This window comes from Schistosoma mansoni (genome assembly GCF_000237925.1).
Source record: "Schistosoma mansoni, WGS project CABG00000000 data, supercontig 0154, strain Puerto Rico, whole genome shotgun sequence".
NCBI lineage: Eukaryota > Metazoa > Platyhelminthes > Trematoda > Strigeidida > Schistosomatidae > Schistosoma > Schistosoma mansoni.
This window is the reverse complement of record NW_017386049.1, coordinates 161,573-179,240: the sequence shown is the minus strand read 5'-3', so window position 1 is coordinate 179,240 and position 17,668 is coordinate 161,573. Positions and strand designations below refer to the sequence as shown.

Sequence of the window (17,668 nt, the reverse complement as noted above, 5' to 3'; positions counted from 1 at the left end):
CACCCAGTTAAACGCATTGATCCCATTAGTTAGTAAATAATTTTAAAACAGAAAGTCCTTTCTACCTTACCGTTACTAATATTACACTACTCGCCTCTCCATTAAGCGTTGTCGGCAGTCGTTGTCAATGATCACGGAAAACAATGATTAAGTGGGGAGAGATTTTCTTTTAGAAAGAAGCAACAATCTAAAGAGACTGAAGCAATAGTACGATAGGAGAACAAAACTAATAGTTTGGCAGGAACACGAAATCACCCCATGTTTCAGAACAATAAACGCTGCACAGATGTGCTCGAAGCATCCTATGGTACCTCGGTACATATCATCACAACTCTGACCAATACTAGTAAGGAATCTTGAAGCGTTGTCGAATTAACAACTCAACTGGACGTTTGTTGCATTTTCCTATCTGCAGTAAATGCTTTCTGAAGGATAGGTAGTTATTGGTGTTTTGTGGATTCTTCAAATTTGATATAGTTCTTTAAAAAGCACACTTCTAGAATTAGAACCTCTATCGTAATATCATTGAGCTCAAGCAACCCAAACAAATCCAGCTTTCAGAAACCGTCTTTCTAACAATCTGGGCTTCTAGTCTTTCTTGAGAAACGTCTTCACACTACAATGTCCAATGATGTATCATAAGGTACAACAATATTTCCAATCGGTTTCACTTAATAGTCCAAAATTATCAATCCGTACAATCTTATTTTAGTGGCCTGGTTTCAAAATTGCCTCTGGACCATATGCGTTATTTTCTTGCCTTTTGAACATCTAGTCAGTCTTAGTTTTATTTATTTATTTAAACACATAAATATTGGTACAAGGAAGCACCAGATAAATATGTGCCACACAAATCTCATTTGATTTGTGTGAAGGCTGTGATACTGCCCGGTTGCCCAAACTGAAGCAGGTGGTTTACTTAGGGGGCCACACCCAATGCCTTTGACCTAAAGGTCTGATCCACAAGGCAGTGGAGCATCGTGAGGAGATGCACTCTCATGGTAGCCGGTGACCAACGATTGATTCACACGCCATTTGTTTCCTCAGGATACTGGAGCCAGTCCATGTGCACCATTGGTTTGGAATCAGGGTTTTCCAACACCCCTAAGTGAACTTTCTCTGTCCACCAACCCGGTTAAAGCGTCGGACATTCGCTTTTCGTCCTCTCAATTGGGTAAACAACAGTTATGCCACGAGAAGGCAGTGAGTAGGACTTCCCTGACAGAGGTTCTATGCACGTGGCCATGTGACAGCATTTGGAGAGGGAGAGCAGACTCTCCCAACTCTCGGCCGTACCTGGGCATTTGGGGGCAGTCAATCTTAGAGGTTGTGACATAATTCCATACGTCTGACCTTTATATTGCCCAACAATATATGAGTTATTTTAGAAATACGGATATTGACAACAGAACAAAGTCTTCTTAGTTACTGATCAGTGGTCATGTGAACATAAAAGTCAGATTATGGAAAAAAAGAAAATTAGTAAAACGTGATTACATGCAAGTAAACCTGCATATTGATTTATATTGCCATCACATGTAAAACCACACACACACACACAACTTCTACTTCGGTCCTTTATATTACCCAACAGTATATGAGTTATTTTAAAAATACGGAACAACATCTTCTTAGTTACTGATCAGTAGTCATGTGAACATAAAAGTCAGATCATAGAAAAAGATAGAAATTTATTAAAAAGTAAAAAAAAACTAGCAAAAAATACATGATCACAGAAGTAAAAGTGAAAGGAACTCTCTCTTTAAAATTATTACTAGTTAGTTGTATATATGAATAATTTTTTTCTGGTTAGCGTTTTTTTTAGCGAGTTGGTTTTCTACGGGATGGGGTCGCTAACCAGATGTACAACCCTCTTCCTTTACCCAGGCTTGGGACCGGAAGTAGCCCCCAGAGGAGCTACAGGCGGAATGAATGAACAAAAACTGGATAGAAGTAAAAAAGAAGGCCCAGGACAGAGTGGGTTGGACAATGCTGGTCGGCGGCTAATGCTCCATTGGGAGTAACAGGCGTAAGTAAGTAAAGTAATCCACTTATATATGAATAAAGAAATCAAAAGTATGCAATTTGATAATTAAAAAAAAGCATTAAAATATTTCAATTCCAGAGGAAGTATTTCTTGTAAACTCCAGTGACAGTGTTTTTCATCTCAATGATTCAATGGTGATGTAACATGTCCAAGAAATATTGGTAAAGAATCATTCCAAATAATTGAAATGAAGAATGGATGATTAACACGAAATTCCGGTACAGATTTGTGAGATATAAAAGCTGTGCATCGAACCATTTGTGTTGCTGTAGCTGCAGCAGCTACTGCACCTTTCTCATCTACCTATATTTTATGAACAGAAGAATAAAGAGAAGCAAAGACAAACAATGAAAGATACTATTTACACATTGCTTCGTATAATTCGAAATCCACTTAGTTATGGTAAGCAATGATGTATGGTGGCTAGCAGTGGAATCCAGGATGCGCATTTCGTCCTATTTGGGACTCGTCAGCTGGATGTACCTGTATCTACTGCTAGCCACTATCCATCATTGCTTACCATGCTTGTGAATTAAGGCTATATCGAGGCGATACGCACAGTACGAACATATGCCAATTAGGGACTGACCAGTTGCAGTCCTAACACATCGATGGGAAGGTTCGAAAAAGCAATACTAAATATCACTTAGTTATTCTATGAATTATAAGATTTCGTTTGATGTAAAAACTACTGTAATATTCTTTTCATAACAAAATTACTGTAATTTAAGTCACCTTGTATTCCATTCCCATAATTCAATGCCGTTGTTTGAATATATCTGTATCTCACGTGCATTGTGATCTTGCAGGTCATTTACTTATGTACATATTTTTAGTTAATCGAATGAGAGGTAAATATGATAAGTTCTAGTTCAATCGCTTTCTCTCTCAGATTTCCAACCTATCAGATCACAGGTCCGTGAAAAGATAGAGTTTCCCCTTCAAAGCCGTTTAGTTATGAATCAGATCCATGCATTATAAATTTCAAGTTCGCATTAAATACTCTGAAAAGTCTAAAATTAGCTCGAGACAACCCTTTACAAACGATTTTGAGCCATGACATTCAAGGTCTCTAACGATCCGTTGCTATCATCTCGCAGATCCCAACCAGGTAGTCTACACCTACCAACAAGGCTCAGTCGACTTGTCAGTGACTTCACGGATTTGTGCCAAGTTTTGGTCTGGCCAACCCTAGCTTTCCTCCAACCTACTCCCACACCATGAAACATCGCACGTTGGGGCAGTCGGTGGTTGGGCATACGTAACGTGTCCCAGCCATCTCAACTGATGAAGTTTTATTACTTCATCAGTTGATTTGCTATCCTTATTTAGTACCTATTTCCTAACAACTGCAGTACGTACTTGGTGGTCCCAGGATATGGAGCAATGCTTCGAAGACACGTACGATCGAATACTAGTAGTCTACGAGTATCCTTTACTCTTACCGACCATGTTTCACTGCCATAAAGTAGGACGGAACAGCTGATCAGTAAACGCGTCATTTGGTTGGTAAACGGGCATCTTACCTACACCATAAATGACGCAAGTATGCGAAAACTAGACGAGCCTTATGTGTCCGCGCTGAGATTTCGTCACACACCAGACCACAAGGGTTGATGTGACTCCCAAGATAAGTGAAACGGTCAACGCTCTCGACTACTTCACTCCCTATCATTAGTTCGGGTGTCGATGGATTCCAATTCTGAAGTAAAATTTTGCATTTCAATGGGAAGAATCGTATCCCGAACACGCCTGCATTGTTGCTTATAGTGGTCAGAAGACTCTGCATTTTGGTCAGCGGCTTCATCAAATAGAACTATGTCATCAGCATATTCTAAGTCAACAAGTGAATCTCCTGGTAAAAGTTCAACCCCTCTAAATTTAGATGGGGAAAGTGTTATTTCTAAAAGCACGTCTACGATAAAGTTAAACAAGAGTGGAGAGATTGGACAGGCCTGACGAACACCATATCAAGGCCTGCTGCTCTCCCACGCTTCAGATTTCCTGTAGCTTTTTCAACCTCGTAAATAGTTGGACAACTTACACCAACTTGCCATTCAGGACGACTGGGGATCGTGGGAAATCGAAGTGTGGCTGAAGGCCAGTTGAACTGATCCCTAAAGTGTTCTTCCCATGGATACAATCTCCTTGAAATAAGAATGAATAATATATCCATCTTTTTCCGAGATAGTTTCGCTAACAGTTGGGTTCCTTACACTGGTTTCCTTAACAAGTCTGAACAGTTGACTGCTGCTACCTATCGCCGCCGCCTTTTCCATCTCTCTTGTTTTCGCTACCCACCATTGTTCGCGATCGTTGCGTAGGCTTCTTAATAGCCTGCGCTTAAGCTGACTCCGCTCTTCGTTATGTTCAAAGCCAGGTGGGATGAGTTTTCGAGCATCTATCAGTGCGGTAGATGCTGCTGAGATCCAGTGTTTCTCTCTAACCTTATGGTTTACCGTACTAACAGATATCACTGCTGTTTCCACAGCTTTTCGGATGTCATTCCACGCTGCCTCGGGGTGGACACAACTCACATGATAGCCTAACTGTTTTTCTAGTTGTTCCTGAAATATATTCTTAGCTTGCCTATCATTAAGTAGAACCCTAAGAGGTTTCCCTGAAGCGTCTTTCCTACGTCCAGTAAGACGCAAACAGATACAAGCTCGCACTAGAGCATGATCTGAATCTAAGCATGTGCTCCAGAATGGGCGAGAGTCTTCTATCGAGCCTCTCCATCGGTGGCTGATAGAGATGTGATCTAGTTGAGTCCAACATTGGGACGAATTCGTGTTGTCATGTCAAAAGATGATTTTCTTGTATTTAAAGTTGGCGTTGCAAGAAAAAGGAGGTTATCTGAGCATAGTTGTAACAGGCGATATCCCTTATCTGTCCTTTAAGCCACGACACCATAAGATCCACCAAGGTGTCTTTCTCTTTCGCTTAGTTTACCTACTTGAGCATTAAAGTCACCAGTCACTATTCCTACATCAAAGTGCCTAGCTTTTCAGAGAAGGTCGGAAAGCCTTCTGTAAAACATCTTTTACATCTGACCTGCAGTCAGTGGAAGAGTAGGTAGAGACGACGAAGAGTGTCCCTTTTTTCCGAGTCCTTACTGTTCTGTTTAGTCGGACAAAGCACAAACGACTGTCTACTAGGATACAGTTAAAAGAGCCAGTTCTGTCCTAGGACTCCATGCTATAGCTACGCCAGCGAGGCCATGGAGAGCAGCATCAGGGCTTCCAGATACATGGAGCGTGAATCGAGTTAGTTCTTTATCTTGACATAGTGAGGTCAAATGAATGACGCTACAGGGATCCTGTATGTGCGTTTCAGAGACGCAGCATACATCGATGGTGCGAGATTCTAAAGCCCTAGCTAAGGAAGCCTGTTGTCCTAATTGTCACAGTGTTCTGACGTCAAAAGCTCTTGCATGTAGTATAGAGTGTAGTTTCAGGAGACCAGGAATAACGTTCCGCGTAATCGAATCGTTTGCCCTAGCGGTACGAGGTGATAAAGGGGCGTGAGAAGGGTTAGTCGTGGAGATAAGAGAGTTATTAGGAGGTGTAGGAAGGATGTGAATGTAATCAAATTGGTCTCGTGTGTTGTTACGGGCATGAGGGTTGATATCACTTTCCGGTTGCCCACACCGTGGAAGGGTATTTCTTGAGGGACCTAAAAAGGAAGTTGGATTAATGTTGGGAGCGCGACTACAGAGCCCAAGGGACAACTGCTTGAGGCCGGTCGCGTACGGCCATTTATGGGAGGTTTTTGACTTGTTAGCTCCGTTCTTTAAAGGGCCTTACCGCCGGAGACGGAAATCCGTGAGGTAAGGTGAGGCGTGAAATATTTAGGGTCGACCTTTCCTAATCCCTTCATTCCTTGTGAGAACCTGGTAGTAGTTTCATTTCTATGACGAAAGTGGTATACACCAATCTAGACTAAGTTTTTTATCATTCCTATGTCAACACCGATAAGTGAATTAGTGAGCATACTACTTCACGGATGTAAGGCAAGATCAGTCCTAGCTGATGTTGAAATATGACTTCAAGCAGACAACTACTGACTCGGTAAGATATACAGTATTTTATATGAACACAGTGAACGAAATATTGACGCTAACTGCTGTTTTACGGAACAACAACTCAAATCTGAATCTTTAAAGCAATTAGTCCCACTGATAAATTTCGATAGTGTAATAAGAAGATGACGATTATCAGAACTATGTGATGAGATATTAGCGCAATACATTTCGAATAATCTGATCACACATATACTTGTTAAGAACATTTGTACATATTAAAAAAACGGTCAAGCAGACTGGAATTGAGGGTTGGTAAGGGTAAACAAGGATAATAATAATAATAAAAATAACATGAAAACATTTTGAAACCTAATCACTCTGGATAATAAGCTAGGTAGGTTCAAAGAGAGAACGAACTGTTTTTGAATACACAAAGGGGGTTTGAATTTTCCTACGACTAAGGCTTCAATAAACCTTAGTATACGCCCTTTTACACTGTCATACAACACAACAAAAGTCGAGTTAAGATCCATCTTATGGCCTGTTTCGATTATATGTTTGGCAATAGAGGATGATGGATGTTTATCCTCTACTCTTATCGAGTCATTTGATTATATTTGTTTCTGCAACCATTTTGGTATATGTTCACTAATAGCCAGAACTGACAACACAACACATCACACAACATTGAGATACTGCACAAACAAATAATTAAACCTAGTTGTATATTACTACATATCCAACTACTTTTACAAATAGCCGATATTAAAAATTTGATATAGTACCTCCTCGAAACTGGTACATAATTATCTGAGATAAAAAGATATACTAAAAACGTGCTCTTTTACATGTATCTAATTCGCTTACCTCAAATATAGCTTTATGCATCACATCTGATATAAACATTCTATCTGAGTCAGAAACATTTGAAAAGTCAGCTGATAAAGGACAGAATGCATCGTTTATTCCCAATTTCCGTAGATGATTTTTCAGTTTTAAGGCACGACCTTCTCTCAATTTAAATTTAGGCAAATACAAATTTAATTTCGTATTTTGAAAACTACTGGAAAGTATTGAAGAAATCCCACCATGTTTATACATCGAATTCAGTAAATCTGGCAATCCGTTGTTTACATCTGGAAGAATAACTAATAACGTAAACCTGGATAACGGAGTGTTTGAAAAAGAAGGGATACTAAAGTAATATCAAGGAATAACTAGACAAAAAGAGATACATTAATAAGTTCAATATAAAAACATGGTGTATTCATACTAGGACATCCATCTTACAGTTTTCAAAGTGGATCTGATAGTTGATTTTTTTCATAAATTGAATCAACTTTGACTAAGTTAACATCATTTGGAGTTGTATCCAGTGGTCTATATATTAAGTATTCATTCACCGTAGTGCAGAGTCAAATATACTTCACTATACATTTTTGTAACAAAATTCTATCTATAATCCTTGCATAAAATGTGTACCCTTAATTTTTGCTAAAGAATTTACATTACAATCGAGTTGCACTTGTTCTTGACCTTACAGCTCAAGAAATCGCTGAAATGTGTGTAAAATAGTTTGTAGTTGAGAGTCAAAATGGTCTCCGACTCTAACAATAGCGACGTTAAAACACTTTACTGGTTGAACAGATATGAATAAAAATGTCTTGATTAGTGTCTAGAATACTGATATACAAGTATAGCAGCATAATAACATACATTATCATAAGTAGGGCGGTGGTTACAAGTAGTCAACAGTAAAACCTGGACCTAGGTTTTATGCTATTTAACAACAGTCAGCAAGGTGTACCTGTATCCTTGAGAGAACTGGTCACTACTCATTGATCAATCAATTGTCAGTGCATAATAAATTTAAAGTCTATTATTCCGAACTTTCCACAAAATGAAGAGACGATAAAAGCAACACACATTTCAGCTATAAGCCAAGTTCACATCTGTACTCAGTAAATAATCATCACAGAATCCTATACCCTATGATAAATCAATTTTAAGTGTTGAATAAATTGATAATATTGTGGAGGACTCAAAACGCTGCAATTATAAGTGATTTCCTATAGGTGTTTGTTATTTAAATTACTACTGAAAATTATTACATTTGTTTTCTAAAAGGTACATCATAAAGCAGTAAAATACAATACACTCCTTTAAATATTGATGCTCACTTCGGGTTTTTAAATGGTATTTTAACAGCTCGTGACTTTAGGTGGGGTAAACTGGCCATATTGAAATAAGATTCGTTATGCATCAACTTCACACTCAGTTTTGATCCATTTAGTTCATAAAACTCGCTAGTGTGTGAGTTATCCTCAGGGAAAGACAAATTCCACATACCTAAATAACAACATCGGTCAAGATTTTTCGACTGATATAAGCAGATAAATATAAAGTGTATGCAGTTAGAATGAAATTTATAATTACTAAAAGTTAGATTCATACATTCTTTTACCTTTGAAGTATGTAGTAGCTGTTACAACAGCAGATGTGTCGTTTGTTAAAGAACCGCATGAAAGGAGTTCTTGAATTTGTCCTTTAGTTTGTTCACTGACCCACTGGTTTATCCGGCTTCGAGAACCTTCTATGTCAGTCTCAAATGCCACCTTCACGCAAAAGATTGGTAACGAATAGCAAGAACTTACGTGCTCTGTTGGAGCATTGTAGTTTGTCTTCAGATTAGCTTTGAACTGCTCTTTGATTCTTACATTTTGTGCAACGAACAATCTATTAGCAAGGATTATCTCAACACCTTTACTAGGTTTCGAACAATCATTCAGAAGCTGAGCAATCTCACAATGAACTTGATCGTGTTCTAAACGGTCAGACAATTGCATCGCCTTTATCATCTCGGCTTTCGTATTGTTTTCGCTGCCAGAAAGAACCATTCCGAGGGCAGTATAGATATTGAACGGGGAGAGAAAAGTGTTTTCCCACTGACCTAAACACGTTCGTAGCACTATCGTATCAGAATGAACTCACCATGACTTTCATTTAATATTTGTTCGTAAAACCTGTCGGTGAAGCTCGTAAGCGATTTTGATGCCTCCATCTTGTAGGAAGTAGAAGGATGTCGGAACAATGACTACAATGAAGTATTCGCAGTGAGAAACGTCAAAGAAACAAAGTAGCAATCGTCTACTAGAAAACTTCAAACTGAGTGCGGTTGCTTAAAATTATACTACTCCTACAACTATCTACCTACGAGGCTTACAAGTCATTCAAAAGTAAAGTATCTAAATTTACCTTGCCTTCCTTCTTCAGTACAATATTAAATTTCATACGGTGACATGGAAGGCCTTTAGCGAACCGACTATCATTAAAAGTAAACACAGTGAAGAGAGTTTTGTAGCATATTGGTAATGATGATTTGCATCACTCAATGGAACGGCTGTACCAAAGGTTATAATAATAATTATAAGAGTCCAGATGTCTTCATGAATCATGTCCTCAATACAAAAGCCAACTATGGAACATACACTTCTCAAGGTTCCCACCTATGTTAGTTACAATGTAAACCTATTCCTGACCCAATTAAATGCACATTCTACTCATAACTGACTTACATAGAAGCAAGTCCTTAAAAAAAAGTCAAATTATATGCTAAATATGAAACGAATACGTTGGAACGAGTTCAAAAGACAAATATTGAGGAGGTGAAATTGTCTAATCGTCCACGTTTCATCGAAGTTTCGGTGGTAACAGTATATCACTTTACCGTATACTGAAAAATCATGGCATTACCATGTATCGTTTAACGAAAGCCACCTAAATTACTTATATAACCGTCTGAATATCATACAAGCACTGAAGGCTCGAGACTAAGAAAACAACGGCTGGAAGTACTAACATGAGCATAAAAACTAGTTACACAAATGAAGCATTCAGTCTTCGACAAGTTTACGTTTAGTCTAGAGGTATCTTGTGTGCTAGTGTAGTGTGAGGAGAAAAGAATCGGTAACATTAAGAAACAACACAAACGTGAGGCCAGAACAATCTAACAACTGAGACAACAACTTGACAGTCCAAAGTCCCGAATAAGTTACGTTACTTTCCGAACCAATGTTATGAGCAAATACTTCCTAAAGGCCATTCGATGCCCAATATTTTGGTCCTGCAAAACAAGTAGTTGAAATGAATAGGTTTGTAGGTCTTCGGCATTGCCTGTTGTGGTTGATGATTTTTCTGAATAGGATTCCAGCTCAAATAAACATTAACGCATGAATATTTTTGGTATGTCGGTTTGCTCATCTGATATCACAACTAGATAGCTTATATTCATTTGTTTTGATGTATTTTCGTCTCACAACATCTCAGAATTCTGGTTTCATCGGGCCCAGGATGGTTTTATGAGATACTTTGGACATACGTGTTGTCAAACACTGATTATCCATGAGGTATAAATGATGACCTAAGCTGAACCAAATGGTTTGTTCGCATCCACGGTTCAAAGTCTTCGTTTGCACAAAATAAATGTGTATTAGCCGTTTGATGGAATTATTAATAGAGAGCTTGTGTACTTCGAGTTTGGTCGAACGGTTGCGTCCCTGACCAGAAGTGTAACTATACCTAGCAGATTTCGCGTTTGAGGTTAAGTGACTGGTCAGCTTCGGCCTTATAATTAAGAAGTAGGTCAATGAATGAATGGACAAGAAAGACATAAAATGGTAAAATTTATCAATCAACAAAAAATTGACAAACGAAAATGTGGATGCTAACAGATGGACGTTGGTGACAAAGCGAAGGCAGTGTAACATGGGTAAATGATGGAAATAATGGCATTGGATGTAAACAACAATTATCATGCATCATTCACGTGATATTCGTCAGTATGTATATTTGACGTAGCAAGCCCCCTACTTGTTATAATACATATTTGTTCATCATTTCAGGAGTAAGATGAGAAAATATGAGTGAATCCAGGAATTCGGAGTCGTTTTACAGTTAGTTACTGGGGGAGAGCATTCAAATTAGCTCTAACAGTTAGAACACTGAAAATCCCCAAAATGATTTTTCTTAAACAGCTTTGTCATTAAAATACAATTATATAAACGAAGGATGCATTTTTCAATAACTTCTCATCGTTCACTACAATTATATACCAAAATTAGTAATCCATAAAATTGATCAGATTTAAGGCGGAGTATATCATTTAAAATCATAACATGTGAGTTAAGGATTGTTTTTCATATAAAATAAAATAAAATCGTCAATGTTGGAATGACTGATATGAAGTGTTAACTTAGTTCAGTTTATAATTGAAATGAAATTGTGAGATAAATGATCAGAATGAATATGGTCAACAAGGGGTGAGCGAGAGAATAATGTGAATACAAATCAAAAATTACATATTATGTATAGTAATACGATTTAGGCAAGAATTTGTAAGTATTGGTGGATGCTGAATAAATTTCTGAAAGAGGTTCCTAAGTGCAACAATAATAATGATGACAATGATAAGATGTGAAGAAAAGTTTGGGATATGAAAATGAACGTTATTCAAATGACGCCACCACATTTTAAAATTGATAATTCACTAGTTGGGCTCGAAGTTGACCAGGGTAAAAGAAGCGGCTGAACATAATTCTTTTGGATCCTAAAGTGTGGCTTTTGATTCGAATGATGATTGCTTTACCGGTCTGCAGGATTCGCAGTCCTACGGAATTAGGTAGACTGCTGTTAACATGATATATTATGGTGAAAGCCCGGCCGTCGCTGCTACCTTGACGTGGTGGTCGGGCTTGCCTATCGTGGTGGAACAATCGAGCTATACTGGCTGGAACAATCGTTCCTCAAGGTCCTACAATGCCAGACAGGTCGATTGACGAGCGGCAAGACTAAAAGCAGCGATCTCGAGGTCCGAAAGCGAAGTCGTACTGCTGACTGTACAGAGGTGTGATAGAAGTAAGGTGTTTCCTTCAGAAAACCAGCATCTGCAGCGTTGCTGCCTTCTCACAAGGAGGGATGGGGTTAGAAAAGGTCGACATTAAAAATGCACACCTCGCCTTATCCCATGGATTTCCGTCTACGGCGGTAAGGTCCTTTAAAGAACGGAGCTAACACGTCGAAAATCCCTTACAAAAAGGCGGTTGTCTCTTGGGCACTTTGGTCACGTCCTCAGGTCGTTAAGACCAACACTAATCCAAATTCCTTCAAGAAATACCCTTCCACAGTGTTGGCAGCTGGAAGGTGCTATCAGCTCTCATACTCGCAACAACACAGGAGACCAATTTGATTACATTCACATCCTTCCTACACCTCCTAATAACTCTCTTATCTCCATGACTAACCCTTCTCACGCCCCTTTATCACCTCGTACCGCTAGGGCAAACGATTCGATTACGCGGAACGTTATTCCTGGTCTCCTGAAACTACACTCTATACTACATGCAAGAGCTTTTGACGTCAGAACACTGTGACAATTAGGACAACAGGCTTCCTTAGCTAGGGCTTTAGAATCTCGCACCATCGATGTATGCTGCGTCTCTGAAACGCACATACAGGATCCCTGTAGCGTCATTCATTTGACCTCACTATGTCAAGATAAAGAACTAACTCGATTCACGCTCCATGTATCTGGAAGCCCTGATGCTGCTCTCCATGGCCTCGCTGGCGTAGCTATAGCATGGAGTCCTAGGACAGAACTGGCTCTTTTAACTGTATCCTAGTAGACAGTCGTTTGTGCTTTGTCCGACTAAACAGAACAGTAAGGACTCGGAAAAAAGGGACACTCTTCGTCGTCTCTACCTACTCTTCCACTGACTGCAGGTCAGATGTAAAAGATGTTTTACAGAAGGCTTTCCGACCTTCTCTGAAAAGCTAGGCACTTTGATGTAGGAATAGTGACTGGTGACTTTAATGCTCAAGTAGGTAAACTAAGCGAAAGAGAAAGACACCTTGGTGGATCTTATGGTGTCGTGGCTTAAAGGACAGATAAGGGATATCGCCTGTTACAACTATGCTCAGATAACCTCCTTTTTCTTGCAACGCCAACTTTAAATACAAGAAAATCATCTTTTGACATGACAACACGAATTCGTCCCAATGTTGGACTCAACTAGATCACATCTCTATCAGCCACCGATGGAGAGGCTCGATAGAAGACTCTCGCCCATTCTGGAGCACATGCTTAGATTCAGATCATGCTCTAGTGCGAGCTTGTATCTGTTTGCGTCTTACTGGACGTAGGAAAGACGCTTCAGGGAAACCTCTTAGGGTTCTACTTAATGATAGGCAAGCTAAGAATATATTTCAGGAACAACTAGAAAAACAGTTAGGCTATCATGTGAGTTGTGTCCACCCCGAGGCAGCGTGGAATGACATCCGAAAAGCTGTGGAAACAGCAGTGATATCTGTTAGTACGGTAAACCATAAGGTTAGAGAGAAACACTGGATCTCAGCAGCATCTACCGCACTGATAGATGCTCGAAAACTCATCCCACCTGGCTTTGAACATAACGAAGAGCGGAGTCAGCTTAAGCGCAGGCTATTAAGAAGCCTACGCAACGATCGCGAACAATGGTGGGTAGCGAAAACAAGAGAGATGGAAAAGGCGGCGGCGATAGGTAGCAGCAGTCAACTGTTCAGACTTGTTAAGGAAACCAGTGTAAGGAACCCAACTGTTAGCGAAACTATCTCGGAAAAAGATGGATATATTATTCATTCTTATTTCAAGGAGATTGTATCCATGGGAAGAACACTTTAGGGATCAGTTCAACTGGCCTTCAGCCACACTTCGATTTCCCACGATCCCCAGTCGTCCTGAATGGCAAGTTGGTGTAAGTTGTCCAACTATTTACGAGGTTGAAAAAGCTACAGGAAATCTGAAGCGTGGGAGAGCAGCAGGCCTTGATATGGTGTTCGTCAGGCCTGTCCAATCTCTCCACTCTTGTTTAACTTTATCGTAGACGTGCTTTTAGAAATAACACTTTCCCCATCTAAATTTAGAGGGGTTGAACTTTTACCAGGAGATTCACTTGTTGACTTAGAATATGCTGATGACATAGTTCTATTTGGTGAAGACGCTGACGTCCATTGTGTTGTGCAGTCTTCAGATCATCTATGGTCCCTTGATATGTCGATGGAGCAATCCACGTAAGGTGCTGATTGCGAGGTGTGACTTCGACGTTAACATGTTCGTTACACTGTTCCCGTCTTACTCGAGTAGGCCCGCAATCATTCGATTTAGACCATCAACGTTGATGGTCTACGGTATATTGGCCCGTAGAAGTAGTTTTCTTGTTTATATTTCTTCTTAATAACCCGTCTTTTCCCCTCGTAAGTAGAACGTCTAGAAAGGCTATTTCGCCTCAATTTTTCGCCTCAGATGTGAATTTTGTTGAATCGCTCCAGGGTTTTTATCAATCCAGTACTGTTGTTACAAAGGATTAAGGCACAGTCCATATATCTGCAGCGAATTGAAAACTTGTCAATCTGTTGTGTCAGTGGTCCATTTTCTGGCCGCACGTCCTGCTTGAATTCAATGAACCAATGAAATTCGTCCACTTATATCGAAAGCCATGAACGATGTCATATATTAAGTTCAAAGCAGGTAGGCAACATTGTTCTTCGCCATTTAGTTCAGCAGCAGAGTTCATGGATGGCGTTTATAGAGACCTGTTTATGATTAATGTGTAAGGCCAGTGAGAAGTCATGAGATGGTCGCAGATTCTCCCTTGTACCAACTTTTGCTAATATATTTCTGTAATAACGTCATTTGTATAATGAGGTCTTCAAAACAGCCATAGTACTTCGATACAATGAGACGGTAATCCACTTTTAGTGCTAACCATGATATGTGACTTCGAAGTTGACTGTTGATCACATCACTCCCGTCCAACTTGAGTAGGCCTCCAATCATTCGAAACGGATCATCTAAGTTGATGGTCTACAAGTGTCTGTCAGTACTCACATTCTCCACAGTTCTATTGAATTTATATAATCGCTGTTACTGATAATAAGTTGTTTCGGAGTTTGTTCTTCATGCCTCTGTCAAGCAGTTTATGAGTCACACTCACTGTCGCTCAATGAAAACAAAGCCCCATCAACCACTTTTCGTTCTCAGTCGACTGGCTCGGGCATTGATTGTCCCACAATGTTAGGGCTATGTGCATTCACTAGTCATATGTTTCCCTATCACCAAATTACTCATATCGTATTATATTGCATATGTAAATTATGTGGTGTTTGGGAATCACTAAAGACCTCTCCCAATTGAAGATGAATAATTAACCTAAAGTTTAATTGGTAACTCCTAGGTAACGTCTGTGCAATACATATTACTTTTTTTGTATGTTAGTTGACCAATATAATATTCAGAAAGTTCGCAAGTGTTTTGATATTTGGACTATTGGTCCTCTACAACCCATTCAAATGGTTCGAATGATTGAGCACTGAATAGAAGAAGCTTTCTATTACGGGCTTCCGTGTCTAGTAGCAGTGGATCATCAGTACCTATGAACATCAATAGGATGACCTTGCTTATCAACATCAGCGTTCATATTGTAATCTAAATTCGTTGTCGATAACTTCGCAAGCTGATCTTATAAGAAGAACACAATTCAGCAGGTGTATCGAAGTGGAGTGTCTAAGTTCACAGCGATCATTCTGTGTTTGAGTTATTCAGAGTAGACGGAATGAAGGTTGGTTATTATGGCTTTCACGTGTTTGTACATTGACAGTCAGTTGATGCATTAAATCCACAAATTAACATTGCACAAAGCAAAACTTTATTTTTTTAAGTTTCGAAATACATTTTACCGATTAGAAATAATCTCAACTCTGGACTGTAATTTTGACCGTCTACTTGGCGATCAATCGGAATGAGGCGTGATTAACCTGTGGGGAGTAGTGTAACATCGTGTACTATATTACACCTACATAGCTTATTCTAGTTTCTGGACAAGCCAATCTACCTATACATTATGAGTCATATTTAATTAATATCTAATTAATTATTCGCTTATTAACCTTGAATATTTTTTATATGAGCGTATGTGTAAGCACACTTCGTATATTGTTCATCATATGTCTGTCGTTCATTTTTGTCTGACTATAAATATTGATTAATGCTTGCTTACAGCGAGTTGGCTTACCAGCCATCTTCAATACGTGTCATGTATGTTTCACTAGCTGACATTTGCTCATCTGCTCACAGCTTTCTGGCCTACGTTATTGGTCAATAAAAATGTAGTTGCCGCTTCCCTTTGTTTTCTGATTCTATACACCGTTAAGATTGGTACAATAACGGTTATCGAGGCGATCAATTGACGAGGCATGCCATTACAAACCATTTCCTTCACGTTTTTATGCAATGACGGTGAGTGTGCTTCGACTTATATACTTCCTCTGGCTGCAAGATTTATTCTTTTATTGCGCTGAAATTGCTCAAAATATGTAATGATTTAAACGTTGTAACCATTTTTTTATCAGTTTTGTTTTCGCTGTTTCTGTTACTGCTACTCAGGTCAGGATATTCTTTTAGGAGAGGTTACATGTTTTACATAATAAATTGTCAATTCTTTTTCTTTTGAGTATTATTTTGTAGATATCAGAAACCAGAGCAAGTGTTTCTGGCGAAAGTAGATGTTAATGCAGCCTGGGATTTTCAAACTGCTCGAATGCCCATTCCTAGATGTTACTTATGACGTTGTCAACAGCAGTGAAAGGGAAGCTCACGTATGCTCAGGAGTCCTGTTTGTAAACTTTGGCACGATCTTAGTATTATTTTGATACCTCGAGATCGTCAACAAATACATCTTACCACAATTATCATTCGCCTTCTGATATTTGGCCTACTGAAGGATCTAAATTGGTAATTGGAACGCAGTCTCGTGTAGTGGTGATCATAGTCAACGGCGACTTGATGCCAACTACACATAGATGACCCAATCCCATCAACGAGTCAAACTAGTACTTAGCGTTCAGTTGTTGTGGCCACGGTCAGAGAGTTCAATGGCCAAACCAAATTTTATTATGTCCACTTCTTTATAGATCATAGTTTACCGGTTGCAAAGCCATGATCCCAATCGGAACATAATAGATCCATCTGAAGTAGTTAATAGTCGTGCTTGCGATGAAAAATTTCGGACAAGTGATGCGTGGTTCAGAAGACTAAGTAATGATCAAGTTGCTATGCCAAGTATAACAACTAGTAGATCTTCAATATCATACGGCATTCATACGACGAACTACAATGCATAGTCGCGCATGGACGACAGATGACGAACAAGTAAGAACTGGAGTCAGATAAGGCCTTCCACTCTCCCTCTCTCTCTTTCTTCTGGCCGTTGATTGGATTCTGAATACCTATACAACTCAGAGGAAGTGCGGAATACAACAAACAGATTGGGTGCAACTCGACGATTCGGACTTCGCGGATGACCTAGCCTTTCTATCTCACACACATACGAGCAAGTGCAGGTCGAGATAACCATTGTGGCAGAAGCCTCTGCATCGGTAGAACTCGATTTACACGAGGGAAGAATTAAGATACTTTGAATATAGCATAGAGAACACCAACACAATCACACTTGACGGAGAATCATTGGAATAAGTGGAAACGTTTAAGTACCTGGGTAGTATCATCG

General features: G+C 39.3%; 1 protein-coding gene across 1 annotated transcript; it reads right to left on the bottom strand.

The window, feature by feature from the left end:
* Positions 1-1,674: 1,674 nt before the first annotated feature.
* On the bottom strand, positions 1,675-9,132 carry Smp_155560 (serpin, putative; the record flags this gene model as incomplete). The annotated part of the gene is made up of 6 exons (XM_018798287.1): positions 1,675-2,350; positions 6,939-7,233; positions 8,252-8,420; positions 8,536-8,686; positions 8,726-9,021; positions 9,063-9,132. 6 exons carry the CDS (start codon positions 9,130-9,132, stop codon positions 2,168-2,170), a joined length of 1,164 nt encoding a protein of 387 aa, XP_018646698.1. The 3' UTR covers positions 1,675-2,167.
* Between the last annotated feature and the right edge of the window lie 8,536 nt (positions 9,133-17,668).